At 40.4% G+C, this 19,743-nt stretch overlaps 1 protein-coding gene across 5 annotated transcripts; it reads left to right on the top strand.

Annotated features, from left to right (window-relative positions):
• Positions 1-74: 74 nt before the first annotated feature.
• Positions 75-15,249, top strand: LOC306915009 (protein-glutamine gamma-glutamyltransferase 2-like). Of its 5 annotated transcripts, none has more exons than XM_079492255.1 (16): positions 75-173; positions 3,655-3,716; positions 4,203-4,388; positions 5,360-5,593; positions 6,247-6,365; positions 6,863-6,991; positions 8,816-8,987; positions 9,539-9,671; positions 9,930-10,033; positions 10,254-10,342; positions 11,419-11,572; positions 11,726-11,814; positions 11,950-12,133; positions 13,088-13,248; positions 13,548-13,684; positions 14,199-15,249. In XM_079492255.1, exons 2-16 carry the CDS (start codon positions 3,707-3,709, stop codon positions 14,350-14,352), a joined length of 2,055 nt encoding a protein of 684 aa, XP_079348381.1. In that variant the 5' UTR covers positions 75-173; positions 3,655-3,706; the 3' UTR covers positions 14,353-15,249. The 5 variants fall into 5 exon arrangements, with proteins under 5 accessions (XP_079348381.1, XP_079348377.1, XP_079348378.1 ...); XM_079492251.1 differs by having other exon boundaries at positions 4,200-4,388; positions 14,199-15,248; XM_079492252.1 differs by lacking the exon at positions 75-173 and adding an exon at positions 563-581 and having other exon boundaries at positions 4,200-4,388.
• Positions 15,250-19,743: the final 4,494 nt, after the last annotated feature.

The raw sequence follows: 19,743 nt of genomic DNA on the forward strand, positions 1-19,743 counted from the left end.
TTAATGACACAGTAAAATGTTGAAAATGAGTGGAATGCCCCTTTAAGCATAATTGCCTTGATGCCTGAGATAACGAGCACCAAGGAGGACCAGGTGCACACTGCAGTGCAGCTGCAGTGCAAGCTCATTTCTCTCCAAAAGCCCATGGAATATTAAGGATTACTGTGATTATGGTAGGCTCACATTTCATACCACACACACACACCATACAGTAAGAACTCATGTAACGTTTTTTAAACGGATTATTATTATTTTTTTTACCTATACCGATATTTTCCAATATTAATTTTGTATGCATATCGGCCGATATTATCGGACATCCCTGCAATATTAAGATAATATTCAGAGAGACCGGTCCTGGTGTTAGCAGGCAGCCATCTTTAGTTTAGAACTACCTGCGTCTTATCTCTTATCACAACAATCCCTAATCATAATTTATTTCCTGCAATAATTGGCCTTTCTCAAACACAAAAAGGGATTGGCTGCCCTAAACTTTTCCATTTCATGGACATCCAAATTGACTGACTAGGCCTTGGACTTCGAGTTCAAATAATTTCCTGGGCACCCTGATATGAAAAGAGGTGAATTTCAAGTTAAGTGATTTTTTGTGAATTTAACACCTGGAACTCCTTTGTCGATCCCCGGGGTCCCCGGACCCCACTTTGAAAACGAGTCAAACGACTGCCATAAAGAGACAGATTTGCAGGTCCCCTGTCGTTTGGCAAAGCCACAAGGCTCTTTGCCAGAGAAAACTATTTTTTCTCGGTTAGTCCATTGTCACATATTTTTAAAGTTTTGCCTTTTGAACAGTTAACCACTTTCAACTGGGTGTCCATATTTTGGGCATGGCATTATATATTTCTTTATTTTTTATTCTACCTTTTTTTATTTGTATAGGGCTTAAGTGGGCACAAATAGACAGTCTAGTGATATTTCAATCTGAATTTTGTGTTCCGTAAATGGGTCTATAATGTTCAGCATACAACAGTTCAGAGATGGGGCACAGACCACTTAATATACTATTTGGGGTCCATCTTTGGTTCCAAATGCTTCAATTTACCAGCTTTGCCATTGTGAAGAATGACGACAAACCTATTATAGTTATGATTGTAATGAAATACGTGCTCTTTGTAAGATCATTCATGTTTCTTTTTTATGTTGTCATTTTGTTAAGTATTTGGCCATGATGCTGTTTTATTTCTTCCTCAGAACCACTGTAACAGTAAATGGCAGGCATTCTTGCGCTTTCTCTCACATTTCTCTCACACATCCTGTCACTCTACTTTTTTGAACTTTTCTTCCTTTCAGCTCACTGTGAACTATCAGTAACTTGGGGATGTGACACTAGCATGACTCAAATTTGCCGTAGCAAAAATGACACTTCCCTATTCCAGAGAGAGTACCGTGGGTAACTTAGACATGATTACAAGACTCACAGACTGTCATGCATTGTGGGGTTGAGTTTAGTCTAGTGTCTTATGCAGTTTGTCTTCTCATGACTTCTTATATGCTATGTTTTACCCTGAGCTCTTTGAAAACCAGCAGACTCTGAAAAGGTACTGACCAACAAGCTGACATGTTAATAGTGTTACTTACTATAGGGATAGTGTTTTCAGCAATATCATATCAGAGCGAGGATTCTTTTAAGATTCGGTAGTTGGCTAAACATAGCATAGATTGCAGGAGGATATAAGTGTACTTTTAACATGATTTCAGCGTAACCACTGTGTCATGTTATTGCACAAGTGGTTGATTGATTATAAATGATTATAATCTATGTTGTGTTTTATGATTCCAGCTTTGTTTAACTTAAAAGTTTTGTTTAGTTCATTAGTTTGCTAAACAAGAAAGATTTGACTTGTGATTTTAGTTTTTAGTTTCAATATTCTTGCAACAACACCCAAATCAAAGTGAAAGTGAAAACTTTTTTTTTGTTCACAGTTTTGTTTATTCAAGATTTCAGGGTATACAGTAAATCAAATAATATAACAATATATGTGACACACCCATACGGAACATACCAAAAAGATAACATGTATTGTACATATAAATGTCATAACCACCATATGCTAAATATTGTGGTAGCATAAAAGAAAAATAAATTGTATAGTCCTATACTAACAGGGAAGTGACACTGATGGTTACAAACCACATAACATAAGTGAAAGTGAAAAGTGAAAACTCAAAAGTTCACCCAGCAGTCAAAACGCTGACCTGATTAAGTTTGTAAAAAATATATATCTATATGTTTGCATTGTAAAGAAAATTGCTGAATTATGTCAGTGAAATCTTCTGAAAAGATACATTGTGAAATGTAATTTATTAATCTTGTAAAAGGTTTTGATTTCTTTATTATTACTTTTGAATTAAATCTCAGTAAATACATGCTGTAACAACTACAAATATACTATAAATTATTCATGGTGAAAAATGTTTTGCTGTAATATTTGTTCCTACTCTTTCTAAAAAGAAACCGTGTAAACACAACCTTGGCCATTCCTTCTCATCAGGCTTTGAGGTCCATTGTGTAGTAATCTGTGCATGCTGTGGTTTCTGAAGCGTGAGGGTATATGGAGAGAACGTACGTACGTTCTCTAACGCTAATCAACCCTTTCCAGCTCTGGATAAATGGAGGGGATTGTTCAGCCATTATGTAACTGGGACAACTCTCACATCAGCATCCTACATCCTATTTCTGGGCAACAAAACAATGGGCTAAAGCTACATTGTGCAATACCTAAAACTGTTCCCCTGCTGGCTGGCCATGGTCTATGTTTATTGAACCAGAATGTTTGTCTCAAGCCAAGTTTATCTGTAGCACATTTTAACAACAAGGCAATTAAAGTACTTTACACAACATTAAGAGCCAAATAAACACATTACAAAAAAGATAACTTTTTTTTTAATGGGTTTATTTTGCTCTTAATGTAGGCCTAATACAATTAAAATAGTTATTCAAGCGTTACAAGAATAGAAACTAGGAATACATTTAAATAAAACAAAAATAAGAGGATAAAATTACAGTGCAGCACAAGAGTCGTTTAAAATATGAAAGACTGGGATTTCAGGCCCAATACAGTCCATCATAAAACATTTAAATTAAACTTTTAGGCTAGATAACAGTATCACAAATTCGTAGGCTACTTAATCAAGTTGTGCGTCTGACAGCATTGCAGAATGTCAACAAAGTCAATTTCCTTCTATGGAAACACTTAATGGCAAATAAAACAGGTTCTTATTCAGATAAATAAATAATAGTAAAGTGAGCCACAGTGTTCCGATAAGAGATCTAATAAATATGCAGTACTTTAGGGAAGTAATGAATAAATTAAGTTCAAGGGAAAGTAGGCCTACACTTTGTTTTAGCAAAACAAAAAAGAACAATAGTTTTCTAATTAGGCTACATTCCAATAAAGAAATTCCCATCATTCAGCAGAATGGGCTCCGGAGTTTGCTCCAATGGCAGGATAAAGAGGACGGGGGCTGAACCGCTATTCTTTCAACCCTTTCTGACTAAAAACGTCACAGAGGGGAAGGATCCTGGACATGCTGACAGGGGGACCTTCCTGCTCAGATTTCACATGCTACAAATATCCTCACTCACTGGCTGTTAGTCCGTAGGGGCCACGATTAACCAATAAGTTCTGTTTGCAGCTGAAGAACTCACCACATACAGAAGCCACTGTACAAGAACGTAACTGCAGACATGACTCAAGGTAAAACAAGAGCTGTCTTTCAACATTCAAAAAATATAATATAACTTTTGCACGTGTGTTTCTCTGTAAAATCATAACTCAGCAGAGAGTGCCGGTAGCAGGTGTCAGGTTTATAGTTGTATGAAATGTGGTCAGCAGGAATGTTAGGGTGACATTAGATAACACTCACATGTTGAACTAACACTCAGTTCATGAACTAAGTACAAAGTGGATCAAATTTGCCTTGAAGAATGATTTACAAATGATAACCTTTTGTATAGCCTACATGTTTAAATTAACAAAACATATCAGTGGATTGTATAACTTAAAATCTATTCACATGCTTTTAGTAGGCTATGTTTTATACACCAACCACTGTATTACTTAATTGTAGGACTACAATCTTTCCGTTTTATTTTTTACTTGATCTTGTCTTAACATTTTGTGTAAAGCAAGTTGAATTGCTTAAATAAACTTGCCTTGTTTTTTGTTCTGTCCAAAAAGAAGCTATGGACATCGAGCGCTGGGATTTGGAGATTAAAGCCAACAACATCAGCCACCACACCGAGCTGAATGGAGATGAGCGTTTGATCGTCCGAAGAGGACAACCCTTTATTGTGAACTTCTATCTGAAGCCTGGTGGGCAGAAGTTCACCCCTGGCAAAGCTAGCTTCACCCTCATAGTGGAGACAGGTACCAATGTGGCTCCCACAGAACATGCTATACTGAGAGAGAGAGAGAGAGAGAGAGAGAGAGAGAGAGAGAGAGAGTGAGAGAGAGTGTGTGTGTGTGTGTGTGTGTGTGTGTGTGTGTGTGTGTGTGTGTGTGTGTGTGTGTGTGTGTGTGTGTGTGTGTGTGTGTGTGTGTGTGTGTGTGTGTGTGTGTGTGTGTGTGTGTGTGTGAGAGAAAGAGAGCAACAATGACTACATGTTTTATATTGGTGTGTGTGTGTGTGTGTGTGTGTGTGTGTGTGTGTGTGTGTGTGTGTGTGTGTGTGTGTGTGTGTGTGTGTGTGTGTGTGTGTGTGTGTGTGTGTGTGTGTGTGTGTGTGTGTGTGTGTGTGTGTGTGTGTGTGTGTGTGTGTGTGTGTGTGTGAGGTCTGTTTAGTCTCTTGAGTGACAGGTTGCTGGATCATGTTGCAGAGACAATACTTTGTCCTTAAATGTCCACACACCTTGTTGAAGCTCCTAAAATATTTGAATCCTGTGGAATGTGTTTGGAAAAAACTTGTTGGAGTAAATAAAGAATAGAAAGTGTGTGTGTGTGTGTGTGTGTGTGTGTGTGTGTGTGTGTGTGTGTGTGTGTGTGTGTGTGTGTGTGTGTGTGTGTGTGTGTGTGTGTGTGTGTGTGTGTGTGTGTGTGTGTGTGTGTGTGTGTGCGTGCGTGCGTGCGTGCGTGCGTGCGTGCGTGCGTGCGTGCGTGCGTGCGTGCGTGCGTGCGTGCGTGCGTGCGTGCGTGCGTGCGTGCGTGCGTGCGTGCGTGCGTGCGTGCGTGCGTGCGTGCGTGCGTGCGTGCGTGCGTGCGTGCGTGCGTGCGTGCGTGCGTGCGTGCGTGCGTGCGTGCGTGCGTGCGTGCGTGCGTGCGTGCGTGCGTGCGTGCGTGCGTGTAATGATGCATCCGTATCCATACACAGTGTTCATCTCACTGCCTGCTCACTCCATCAGGTCCCTTACCCAGGAAAGAGTCTGACACAAAAGTTTGCTTTGGTCTGAGAGACTACACAGTCGACACGGAATGGAGTGCGTCCGTCAGTAATGGTCCCACAGAGGACGCAGTGTCTGTGTCCATCAGTTCCTCCCCCAACGCCCCCATAGGACTCTATTCTCTAACTCTGGACCAGGAAGGAACAAAAACCAGACTTGGGGAATTCATCTTGCTCTTTAATGCTTGGTGTCCCAGTAAGTACTAAACTACACACACACACGCACGTGTGTACACACACACACACACACACACACACACACACACACACACACACACACACACACACACACACACACACACACACACACACACACACACACACACACACACACTTCTACCACCAGTAAGACGCCTGAGGGCGAGAAGCGACCTCGCCCCGTGCACACTGCACACATCCGCCTCATTGACGGCAGACTGCTGGGCGAGCGCTGGTGCTTTGGCTGCCAGGCGCGGCTGCGCTAATGACTTTGGGGCAAGCCCGTCTAGAGTTTGAATGGACAGGTGGGCCTGTTGAGAACTCTAGTTTTCGCCGGCTGACCAACTCACCAACTGACGGGAAATGCGATTCTATAGTTAACTTTGGCCTTTGGCTTCCTGTGTCTAGGCACACTTCCTTTATTTTAGCAACAGCCCTTTTGGGCACTTTGCAGGAACAGCAGCAGCAGTGAGGGGTTAAATGTCTTGCTCAAGGGCGCCTCAGTAATTATAATGAGAAGAGGACAGGATCATCTGCTCTATTGATATTATTTGATGATATTGCAATTATCAGAAAGGGGATTCTTAGCTTTCTAATGATGCCAGTGTTAATGTTTGTGCTCAGTGCTGTTTTGTTTGTACTTGCTCATAGGAGATGCTGTTCACATGAGGAATGAGGAAAAGAGGCAGGAGTATGTTTTAGCTCAACATGGGTTTGTCTATAAAGGCACACCCAAGCGAATCAAGGGGACACCATGGAACTTTGGGCAGGTATTAAACAAACTCACTCACTCATCTAGATTATCATCATTTGTTTTATTTCATTTTTGTCACGCTAACCTAGGCTTGTAGTTAGGAGCCAGCAAAGCAGGAAAGCAGGCAGCGGGAGTCGTAGAAACGATACTTTTACTAATAACTTTAAAACACAGGATTCCGCCCGCAGGTCAACAGAAAGTAATACTCAGACACAAACCTAGGCTGGAACAGCAGTGACACGAAGTACAAACTGAGAAGTCACACAGAGAACAAGAAGGCAATCAGTTATATACCAGTGTCTGTACGGTGGGGAAACACAAACAGGGCAGGCAGGGGAGAAACAAGAGGGTGGCGGTCCAGGCAAGGCACGTTCTGGGACAGAGACTGACAATTTTTGGAATAGCAAAAGTTTTCATTCCATCATTTGTACTTTGATATTCAACTTTTAAAGTCTGATAGGGACACAAACTATTAAAGCGTTTTTATTTGCAAATGTGTCCATTTCTTTGCAGTTTGAGACCGGTATTCTGGATGTGTGTCTCAAGATCTTGGATGAAAATCCTAAATTTGTGGCTGATGCTGATCAGGACACTTCTGCCAGGAGGAACTCGGTCTATGTGACCAGGGTGCTGAGTGCCATGGTGGGTCTGTGTCTGGTCTGTGAAGGGTGTTTGGATCAGTGCCATGGTGGGTCTGTGTACTGTCTGTGAAGGGTGTATGGATCAGGGTGCTGAGTGCCATGGTGGGTCTGTGTCTGGTCTGTGAAGGGTGTATGGATCAGTGCCATGGTGGGTCTGTGTCTGGTCTGTGAAGGGTGTATGGATCAGTGATTGAATGGAATGATTGATGGATGCAAAGATAGACAGACAGAAGGCAAGGCAAGTTTATTTCTATAGCACATTTCAACATTTCAAGGCAATTCCAAAGTGAAAAATAGTAAGAGCATTAAGAAACATATTATAAAAAGAGCACTTTAATACACTTACAATTGTTATTAAAAAGTTCAAAGAATAGAACATTTGAATACATTCAAATAAAACACATGAAGATTGTAAAGTTACAGTGCAGCACAATAATCTAAATCCTCAACAAACTTGCAGGAGGTTGTATGGATTATCTGGAATGTGAATTGAATGTGCACCATAGGCTACTAGTCTGTGAATAGTAATTCTTTACAAAAAAAGAAAAAAAAGAAACGAAAACATTGCCAGGATACCCCATAAAATGCTGTTACTCAGATACACACTGTCTATGTGACCAGAGTACTGAGTCTGTTTAAACTGGATGGATGGATGGATGGATGGATGGATGGATGGATGGATGGATGGATGGATGGATGGATGGGTGGCTGGATGGATGGATGGATGAGTGAATGGCCAGTATAATAATTAGGGAGTTAGTGGCTAGACCAGTGCACTGGAACCATCCTGCACTTAGTGAGCCCCATGCAACCAAGCTGTGAATAGTCTTTTGAGTCGTTACAAAAGACGTTACCTTGGTACCACAGCAAGCACTCAGTGTCTGCCCTTTTACTACTGGATACACACTTCAGAGTTTCTCTCTACACCCTGTTGAAGTTGAAGAAAAGAGTTTAGATTTCTGGGGGTTCCAGCGGGTCCCCTGCAGCAAAATGAGGAACAGATTAACCATTTAAGCCCTATTTTATCCATCATCGGAAAATGAGTTGTGCGAGCTTGTAAATCGGAGACTATTTTTTGAGTGGTGCAACCACTCCCTTACGGACTTATGTGTGTGGGCAGCCAGGCAGCCTGCCTGCCTGCCTGGCTGGGTATGAGCATGAAAACAGCATGGTTGTTTTTCACCACCTGTGCGCAACCTAACACGCACACAAACCCCCACACGGAGTTGCACCACTCACTTCACACGGGTGTGATTTATGAAGATATTTGCCTATAATAACATGTCCAAAATAAGGACCCATATTGAAAGTGGTTAATTTCACTATTATTTCACTGGCTAGAAGTTAGTCCAACGTGAGAACGTATAAGAATGACTATTCACTTTCACCTTTGTACTAAATCAAATTTAACAACAAGCATCTTGTTTTTTGGGGTCCACGGCCTAACACGTATCGATTTGGGGGTCCTTGACGTGAACATGTTTGAGAACTAGGCTACTTCCTTAAGGAAGACCTCATAAAACATGACTCATGAATCATGATAGCCACACAGCTCCAGGGCTATTTCAGGTCAGCTTTGACAGCCATGGTGGTAATGTGCTCTATACTTAGACTGTTAGACTGAACTGTGTATACTTCAAAAACAATTTAACAAATAGATGTGCAGTATGAGAATATGATGAAGTTTACTTGTGATATACCAACATATTATCGTCTACATCTTTCCCTCTCTAACTTGCCTTTCAATCTTTCTGTCTGTCTATGTGTCTCGTTCTCTCTCTCTCTCTCTCTCTCTCTCTCTCTCTCTCTCTCTCCCTGCCCTCAGATCAACAGCTGTGATGATAGGGGTGTGTTAGTGGGGAACTGGAGTGGTGACTATGAGGATGGAGAACACCCAGGCCACTGGATAGGCAGTGGAGACATCCTGAGAAAGTGGGCCGAGAGTGGCTCTGTCAGCTATGGCCAGTGCTGGGTCTTTGCTGCCGTTGCATGCACAGGTGAGGGTGTGTGTGTGTGTGTGTGTGTGTGTGTGTGTGTGTGTGTGTGTGTGTGTGTGTGTGTGTGTGTGTGTGTGTGTGTGTGTGTGTGTGTGTGTGTGTGTGTGTGTGTGTGTGTGTGTGTGTGTGTGTGTGTGTGTGTGTGTGTGTGTGTGTGTGTGTGTGTGTGTGTGTGTGTGTGTGTGTCATTCCAATTGTCATTAATACATCGATCGGCTTTAAGGGCAATCAATAAATGCCACTTGCTCCTCCTCCACACTTTTCAAATCTGACTCCCATCATGTTTCACATTTTTCCTGTCCCTGCTCAGTTTCATGCTACACTCTCCTATCTAAAGAAAAAACACCTGCATGTTTCTAATCTTTGTTGCCTCATAAAATTACCCTTTATCTTGACCCTAAAATAGTATCTTCCCATTGGGCCTATCTGCTTCCTGTCTGTCACTTTATTTGATGTTTGTATTGCTTAACCTCCACAAGACTAGAGTTATCTCAAGTATCTTTTTCAATACCCCCATTTGTTGACGTGTGACTTTCCCTTCTCTCCGCAAGTGTCCCGGGCACTGGGTATCCCCTGTCGAGTGGTTACTAATTTTGGATCAGCACACGATACGAACGCCAACCTGTTAATAGAGAAATTATACGATGAGGACGGGAAACCACTTGATGATGATGATTCTATATGGTATGTGTTTAGTTACAGTATATTATTAAGGCAATGTATACTTTGTTGTACGGCCATTTTAGTTGTTGACAATCCATTATTTTAACCCAGGGGCACAATCGCATGACAAAGTATATGTTTAGTTACTTCTCAATCTCTCTCCATCTCTCTATCATCTGTCTGCCACAAACCTAACAGAAGAGAAATTTTCAGTATATTTCAAATTAAATAATCTATTAATGCATTGTTATGTACCTTATATCTTAAAAACATGAACAGGAACTTTCACGTGTGGGTGGATAGTTGGATGAGGCGACCTGATCTGGGTCCAGAGTTTGATGGATGGCAAGCCAGTGACCCCACCCCACAGGAGAAGAGTGAAGGTGACACACAAAACAACATTTTGAAATTATTTTTTTAAGTTGACGATATTTTGACTTTTGTTGCCTGTCCGTTGTTCTGTTTTATCTAATGTAATAGATAAAGTTAACGGATTTCTGTATGTCTGTGAGAATCAAATTAGAATACCGGTAGGACAGAATAGAGAGTTGCATTCTATGTTTGAACTTTGAAGTCTGTCTTTGGTCTCTGTGTGTCTGTCAGGTGTGTATTGTTGTGGACCTGTTCCTCTCAACGCCATCAAAGAAGGTGAGATGACCAAGAAGTATGATGCCCCCTTTGTTTTCGCTGAGGTGAGTTTGTTCCACAGCTTAAACACTTAACATTTAATCCTGCATATTTTGTCATGATAGAAATTAATTAAAACCTGAAACGTACAGTATTTCTTTTCCACTAACAAAAATTAAGTAAATAATCAATGTTGATAACATTTCAGTTAAAAACATACAGTACTGAGGAATAATAAGTATAACTGACATAGCTGGAAAATTTAACTACAAACGTAACATTGTAACATTTAACCACTGGACCCACTGAAAACTCTCCAATTAATTTTTCCCATAGAGATGTACAAAAATATAAATATAAATTATGCTAAGCCTAGAATCAAGCCATCCAGGATCGTTTTTAATTTTAATTTATTCATAGAATCAAAGGTTTTGTCATAGCTTGATTCTAGGCTTAAAATAATTGATATAAATATTTTTGTAAATCTCTAGGAAAAATGAATGGTCGATTTTTCAGTGGGTCCAGAAAACCACGCCCACGTCAAATAGTGAAAATAGCAGATCTTTAAGCTCACAAGGCATCTTGCTACATGTTGTGAGCGTGTACATCTGCTAGTTTTGACATAATGTTAAAGGAGCAACAGTGCCACCATGTGGAACAAAATGTATGACTGGTTAATAATTATGTTTATGCCTAGTAGTCCTCACTAGGAATCATGTATACCATGACATGATAGATATTGATTTTCATGGATGAATATAACGAACATTTTAAGTTAAACTTTGTCACAATGCTTGGAAGACATACAATTATCACAGCAAAAATAAGTATTGTTTTTCCACCAGCTTATACATACATGACATGTACATCCATCCATTGATGGATCATAGGCCTGTACAGTAGTCTACCTTACAACATAGGATTAGGCCTATATATTACATATATTTATATTTAGATATCCCTAATGCAAAGGCTGACGATCCATTTTGTATCCTGATTGAGTAATAATTTAGATAATGAATTAATTAATTAATTTAATTAATAATTTAGTTTATTTATTTTTTTGTTTTAAAATGTCTGACTGATGATTTCATCACTATCAGGATGTCATCTTCATGATTGTATTTGTATTTGAAACCAGGTTAACGCTGATGTTGTGGAAATGGTGCAGCTCGCAAGTGGAGAGCTTTATCAGTTCAGTACAGAAACCAAATCTGTTGGAAGGTGCATCAGTACCAAGGCTGTGGGCAGTGATACAAGACAGGATGTCACACACCAATACAAGTATCCTGAAGGTACCGTAGAGCCTACCACACACACACACACACACACACACACACACACACACACACACACACACACACACACACACACACACACACACACACACACACACACACACACACACACACTTATTTCAGCACTTTTTTTTCCAAAATGTTTTTCAGGGTCAAAGGAGGAGAGGCAGGTCTTTGAGAAGGCTCGACACACCAACAAGCTTCAGCAGCGAGGAGAGGAGCCAGGCATCCAAGTCAAGGTTAGTAGAGAATGAGATATATGAACACTCAGGAATTTGCTGTGCAATATTATTTATTTATTTTTAATTATTAAAGGAACTATGTTAGTACATCAGCAGCTTGGAAATTTATATTTGTTCCATTCTACCTTTAAGATCAAGCTGGCTGATAACATGACCTTGGGCTCAGACTTTGAAGTGCATGCTCGCATCGCCAACAACACCATGGAGGCCAAGGTCTGCAGCTTCATGCTATTTGCCTTCACCGTCAGCTATGATGGTAAACGAGGAGAGCCCTGTGGATTCACCTCAGAAAAAGTGGAGTTGTCAATTGGGGAAGGTAAGTTATGGATCCCACAGGGGTGTCGTTGCTCCGAGCCTCCGCTCCTTTTTTCCTCTTGACCAAATCTCTTTGCCGAGAATAGGTGATCTGTCACATCGCCTATTTTTGGCAGAGAGGTTTAATCCCTGCATGGGCAGGTCAGGCCCAGACCCAGGGGCCCAAACATCAGGGGGCTCTCTAAAATAATTGGGCCAACTGAGTGGGCAAGGCCCACTTTTCCAGAGCCTGACTCTTATTTTCAGAAGCTGAACTAAAAATACCCCACAGGCCCACACGTAGAGATACTTTTTATGAACAGGCAAAGTAAGCAATTCAAGATTGTCCAAAAGGCCCCATTGGATTTTTCTTGTGAAAGGCTAAACATTTAGTTTTGCTGTCCTTTATGGTTGCCCAGGGCCCTGGTCCTTCTGTATACTGGAGAACAAATTGGTTGTTGATGGCACATGGCCAATACATTCTCACATTCTTTGTGTCAAACACATGACGAGTTGGACAGATTTGACCATGCCGCACGCAGCACCCGTTTAACATGCCTATCGCATGGCGTGATGACAAGGACATGACGATTTACTGCCTGTCGGCAGAAGTGGACTTTGCACCTCTTGACAGGGCTCGGCTAGCAACTCGCTTGGGGATGCCTTTACAGGGCTCCAGTCCGTCTTGTTTTAAATGTTTTTTATCGGAGGCAACCTACAATATGGGAGTGAGTGAGTTGACAGTTCAGAGTTCTATTCTAATAAACTGTGTAGTGTTTAGTTAGTTTGAAGTATCATAACTCTTCCCATACTGATGTTCTTCTGATGTTGGTGGTACTGGATATCACAACCACACCGCATGCCTTCTCACTTCCCTTGTAATCTCTCCTCTTTCTCTCCACTGTTTAACTCTAGTAAACATGAAAGATTATAAGACCATTTCTATTAGTGATGCACATTTTTTGTGTTTCCTCAGAGAAACGCATCCCCCTCAAAGTGAAATACACCCATTATGGTTCAGCACTCACCCCTGATAGGATGATCAAACTGTCAGCCTTTGCCATAGACAAGGAGACCAGGCAATACCACAAGGCTGACAAGACCATTGTTCTGGATGAACCAGATCTAGAGATTAAGGTATGGAAGGATTGAAAGAGGCTAACACAGACTATTAAAACGTGAATGGTGGTTGAATCAGACGTAATAATGTATTGGGCGCACAGGTGTCCACTGTACCACAACATCAGAGACACATACTTCCCACAGCATCGAGTGAGCTTGGTACATAAGCAGATTCTGATTTTCAATTGTACATCATTTTTGTTTTAATTGTATTGTTTCACTTTTTGCTTTGGCAATGTAAACATATGTTTTCTCATGCCAATAAAGCCCTTTGAGTTGAATTGAACTTGAATTCTGATTATCTTAAAAAACAGCTCCTGGACGAAGCCACAGTGAACGAGTCTACAACAGCAGAGCTCTTCATGATGAACCCTCTACCAGAGCCCCTCAAGGACTGCTGCTTTAATGTTGAGGGAGTGGGCCTCACACAGGGCAAGATGCTCACAATGAAGTATGTCAGGAGTACTCAGTTCAGAGAACTTGAAAGTCAATCCATTCACTGTGTGTGTGTGTGTGTGTGTGTGTGTGTGTGTGTGTGTGTGTGTGTGTGTGTGTGTGTGTGTGTGTGTGTGTGTGTGTGTGTGTGTGTGTGTGTGTGTGTGTGTGTGTGTGTGTGTGTGTGTGTGTGTGTGTGTGTGTAATCTGTGTATGTGTGTGCGATATATGTAAATGCTAAATGTGGTTCTGTTACAATAACATGATTCACTGCACTGGTTATTTGCAATGCTTCCTGCCTCTATTATTTATCTTTTCCTACACACTTTCCTATACCCTTTGTTTATCTTTCCATTACAAATATTGATTGATATAGGCCTACTGTACTTTAATAATGATATCAATGATAATAATGTCTCTTCTCTTCTCTTCTCTTCTCTTCTCTTCTCTTCTCTTCTCTTCTCTTCTCTTCTCTTCTCTTCTCTTCTCTTCTCTTCTCTTCTCTTCACATTCTGTTCATCTTCCTCCAGGGTTGGAGCTGTGGGTGCCAAACAAGAGGCCAGGGCCAAAGTTGAGTTCACTCCAAGCAGTGCGGGAAACACTGTGCTTTTCGTGAACTTTGACAGTGACAAACTGAAGAACATCCAGAGCTCTATCAAAGTTGTGGTCAATGACACAGAGTGATGAATTGTATCTCAGGGAGACCCCAGACTAACACAGAATAGATCCAACACATTTACACTTAATTGAAATAATTAATCATTAATAACAAGAAATGTATTCATATAAATAGCAATACATCCACATATTCAGCCATTCTGACTTTAAGAGGTAAATAGTTTATCAGCTTCAGAGCCATACATGCAAATGCTCTCTTATCTTAGTCAGAGGGACAGATAAAGCCCTTGTTCTGATGATTAAAGAATAAATACATATTAAATGATGGTATATGTGCTATGGAGGGCCTTGTAATTAATTAAAATACTTTTAAAATGTATTCTAGAACAATGTAAGGAGACTAGAATAATGCTAATAGCAGACCATTTAGACTTTGTTAGAGGTGTCTGGTGGCAGAACTTTTGGACTAGCTGTTAAAGATGACCAAGTCACACAAGTAAAAAGACCATTGCAATATTCAAAATTGGAAGTGACAAAAGCATACATACTTTGTTTCTTGAAATGGCAGGCAAATGTCAGGCAAAACCTTGCAATATGCTGACTAAAATGCAATTAATCATAGCCTATAGATATAGATTGTTGTACTGCTTGTATAAATTGTACAATGGAGTCAGGAGTCAGGACCAATGACTACCTGTCCGATCAGCATTCATTTACCCAGAGGGAGTTATGGGCCGTTCACCCTTGGATTTCAGAAAGGCAAATTTGTAAGATAGCCTGCCTACTGTAAATACATTAAGGCTAAAATACAAGCAGAATAGAGGGTATGTTGTATGTGCATGACATCATCATCAAACCCGGAAGTTAAGCGGGAATGCCTACTGAGTGGCAAAAAACTACTTTCTGGTCATGACAGCCCATACATTCAAACAGAAAAGGCACCCCACATGAAATTGAATATTCAGCTGGGCCAGAGATGCCGGTCAGGGGTCTTAGTATGCCAAGCCACTGTTTCAATCTATTGATTAAGATGTCCTGATAGATACAAGAATACTAATACACTAAATAATACTAATCCTGGTCTTAATACTTAATACTTAATAAATACTGGTTGAAATAACGTGTTCCTTCCACACAGTATGTCCTACCAGGGAAACTCCTCCCGTCAGGTGAAACGGCCTGCCCGCTCCTCATGCATTGAAGAAAGCATGAGCTCAGTTCAGTACTCTCCCCAGGTTGGCAGAGGGAGAGTCTAGGATTGCAGCTTCGGCATTGGCACCGGGTGAAAAAAACAATACTAATACATAACAGCATCCATCAGAATGTAATTTCTGACAGGGATTGGAAAGTCTCAGTGATGTGGTGCTGACGAGAACCTGGGTGAAATTTAAAAATGTCCCTACAATTTCTGTCAGCTGCTGTAAGACCACTTTTTATAAGATTTGGAAATTGTTTTGTAGTACTGTATTACCTTTTATAAATAGTGAAAGAAGTAATGTGTGGGATGTTCATGTTGCCTGAACGAATACAAATATTATGACAGAAGAGAAGCTGTCTAGAGTGCTACTAGCCTACTCAACCCGCCCCCACCATGCCGTCATGGTCATACTAATAAAAATACAATTAGTTATTGTCTCCACCAGGCCGAAGGCATGGGGAGAGAGTATGTTTTGCACTCCGTCCGTGTGTGTGTGTGTGTCCGTATTTTTATTTTCATTGTTTTGAACAAGACAAATGCGGGGTAGAACAGTAAAGTTACAGCTATAGTTTTAAATGCTAAAGCTTAAAAAAAACTAATTTAAAGCTCTAAAAGAAAGCTCTAAAAAGTATTTCAACTTTACTACGGCTAAAACATAGGCTATACCACGCTTCTAGAGTGTAAAAAATATCTGCTGAGAGTGGATGATTCGAAACTGGCCCCCGTTTTTACCTCCTCTATGATGATTTCCTGTTTTTGGCTATAAATGTTTTGATGAATTGAAAATGGTGGGCCCTATTGTAAACAAGTGTAATGCTTTATGGTGTCACAGTTAACAGTTTTTGTATTGAGTTGTCGGGATACTGGAATTCTGCAAACTGTTAATAAATCAATCAATCAATCAATCAATCAATCAATCAGTGATATCACTCAGCACTCTCAGCAGATGTATGGTCTAATGGTCAGACTCTCAGCCCAGACATTTCATGTTCAAATCCCAGTCCTTTTACAGTTCATTGCTTTTAAACTTTACCTAATTCACTGCTAAAATACAACAGAATGCTTCAAGAATACAATAAAGATCTGCCAGGAGTGACTGAGAGATGGTGTACTGGTTTAATGATCAGGCTCTCAACCCAGAGATTCCGTGTTCAAGTCCCACATTTCCTTGTTCAATTCTGGAGGGAGTGGGCCTACTTTGAATTTATAAACATTGCACAAAGATGTTAATAATTATGATCTATTTTCTCTGCACAAATTAGCGGACGGCCACACAACGTCCAAGTCAGATGCATAGCATAGCCTATAATGACATTTAAAATTGTGTCCTATAAACCCAATGAGGGTGCCTGGGTTGGGCACCTGTGTGCTTGACACAAAAATTAAATAATCAATCGTAGCAAAAGGAGTTGAGTGAACGCCGTCCAGTTGAAAGTGAACTACGCCGACACGCCGTTCATACGACGTTGATACGCCGACCTCTCTCTGGACGGCGTATCAACGGCGTATCAACGTCCGCTCACGCTGTCGGACTGTTTTTGTGAAATTGAGAGATTTCAGACTGTTGAAAGTGAACTGACAGTGAACTACGCCAACACGCCGTGCATACGACGTTGATACGCCGTCCCTCTCTTGGACAGCGTATTAACGGCGTATGGACGTCCGCTCACGCCAGCAGTGTTAGTCTTTAGTGGATTTATTTGATGCAAGAGGTGGAATGAATAATTACAATACAATAGGATTTATTTAAACGGATGACAAACACAATGAAAAGAGCACTATTGAAATGATACATTCACATTCCTGTCAGAAACAGTTACAAGTGGTGATTGATGGTGATGACGATTGCCTGGATGAAAGAAGTCAAATGTCAATAAACATTTATATATAAATGTTATTTATATCTTATTTATTTATAAACCGGACAGTGAAACAAATCTCTGCCTAGGCTGGTCTCTTTAGTCGACTGGTAACGGATGCGCCTTGTTTACACGAGTTCCCGGGTTCGCCTCCCGGCCACATGTAACAGAGCGTTTCTTTCTACATTGATAGCAGTATTAATTATTTGACTAATAGGCTACAGCCGCTACACCAAAAAAATAAAAACATTTCCCCCACCACTGAGTGGAATCAAACCAAGGATCTCTAATCACTTAAAGACGGGAGACCATACTGTAAGATTTGCGAGTTCAAGGTTTAAAGTTAACTAAATGCCTACAACAACTTAAATATAGGCTACAGGCTAAACGACAGAAATATAGCCCTCTGAACACTGGCCACCTTCTAGTACAGCGAGTGGTAGGCTACATAAGAAATGCATTCATTCAGAATCATTCATAATTTGTTCCCCCTGAGATTAAATCCAGCTGGTGTCATCATAGAAGAACATATTGTCTACAGTCACAAGGGGGCGCTCTGTACCAAGACAATCTGACGACGAGTATATAACAGGAAGAAAAATAATGAGTGTGTGTGCTGGTCCTGCTGATCTCTCGAGCTGAGGCTGAGCAAGAGGACATCCATCCATGGGGAAGTCAGAAGCAGGTGAGAAGGAGGAAGCAGCCATGGCGTCACATTCCCTTCAGCTGTATGGATGTAGGGCCTATACAGTATGTGACAATCCACTCTCTGGAAGTGATGGAAAAGGAACACACCAACCCATCATCAGCCACACTCAACTGATAGGCTACAGGTCAACTATAGGCCTACTATCAGTATCAAACATGAATATCCAAACAAAGATTGAGTGTAATATTATTCACCTGTGATAATCTGTTCATATGTTCTCTTCACATATGAATATGTAGCCTAATTTTGTAACTTCATCATTAATCAAATGTTTTTGTTCGTTAAGGTTTGGCTTTATAGATGAAAATGTAGTCGTGTAGTCTGTTACAATTTTACAAAATAAATTTGTAAACGTTTCAAAACAATACTGTCGCTTGCGGCCCTTGGACTTTTGGAATTTTGCTGAGTGGCCCCTGAGCCATCTTAAGTTAGGTAGCCCTATTCTAGGTGATTTGTTTTAGGTACCAAAATCTTCCATTGACCTCCATTAGTTTTGCCAGCCAAACGACAAAAGCACTAAAAGACAAATTTGGAGAACAGTAAAGTTTTTCAACTTTACTAACTGTAGGTTACGCTTCTAATCTAGAGTACTAAGAAACATCTGCTAAGAAGGGCTGAGTGATGGCATTGTGGTCTAATGGTCAGACTCTCAGCACAGACATTCAAATCCCACTCCTCAGTTCAATGCTGGAGTATTTAAACTTCCCTTTACTATTACAAAAGAATGCTTCATTGACTGAGAGATGGTGTACTGGTCTGATGATCTCAACCCAGAGATTCCATGTTCAAATCCATGGGGCGTTTAAATGACTAAAAAAAAACTACGAAACATTTCAAAGTAGAAAGTTCCGGCATGTGTCTCCACAGTAAGCTGAATTATAAAAAGTGTGAATGGAGTTTCTAGGTGAAAGTGCTTTTTTGACGTGCCATAACCTGCCATTGAGACCCATTATACATTTCTCAAATTTGAAAGCACTATATCTCTAAAACTATGAAACATTTCAAAGATTCATTTTCAGGCAAACGTGTCCACCATAAGATGAACCTAAATAGGTTTGAATGGGGTTTCTAGGTGTAAGTATGTAGGACTAGTAGCTTGCCAAGGTTTGTGCTATTGCCATTGAGAATGCATTGGGTGTTTAAGTTAAATAACTCAGAAACTACAAAACATTTCAAAGTAAAAAGTTCCAGAATGTGTCTCCACAGTAAGCTGAATTATAAAAAGTGTAAATGGAGTTTCTAGGTGAAATTGCTTTTTTTTACGTGCCATAACCTGCCATTGAGCCCCATTATAAATTTCTCAAATTTGAAAGCACTATATCTCTAAAACTATGAAACATTTCAAACATTCATTTTCAGGCAAACATGTCCACCATAAGATGAACCTAAATAGGTTTGAATGGGGTTTCTAGGTGTAAGTATGTAGGACTAGTAGCATGCCAAAGTTTGTGCTATTGCCATTGAGAATGCATTGGGCGTTTAAGTTAAATAACTCAAACTACAAAACATTTCAAAGTAAAAGGTTCCAGCATGTGTCTCCACAGTAAGCTGAATTATAAAAAGTGTGAATGGAGTTTCTAGGTGAAAGTGACAGAAAAATCTGTCATTGACCCCCATTATACTTTTCTCAAATTTGAAAGGACTATATTTCTAAAACTATGAAACATTTCAAAGATTCATTTTCAGGCAAA

The sequence above is a fragment of the Electrona antarctica genome (assembly GCF_951216825.1).
Source record: "Electrona antarctica genome assembly, chromosome: 2".
Taxonomy (NCBI): Eukaryota; Metazoa; Chordata; class Actinopteri; order Myctophiformes; family Myctophidae; genus Electrona; species Electrona antarctica.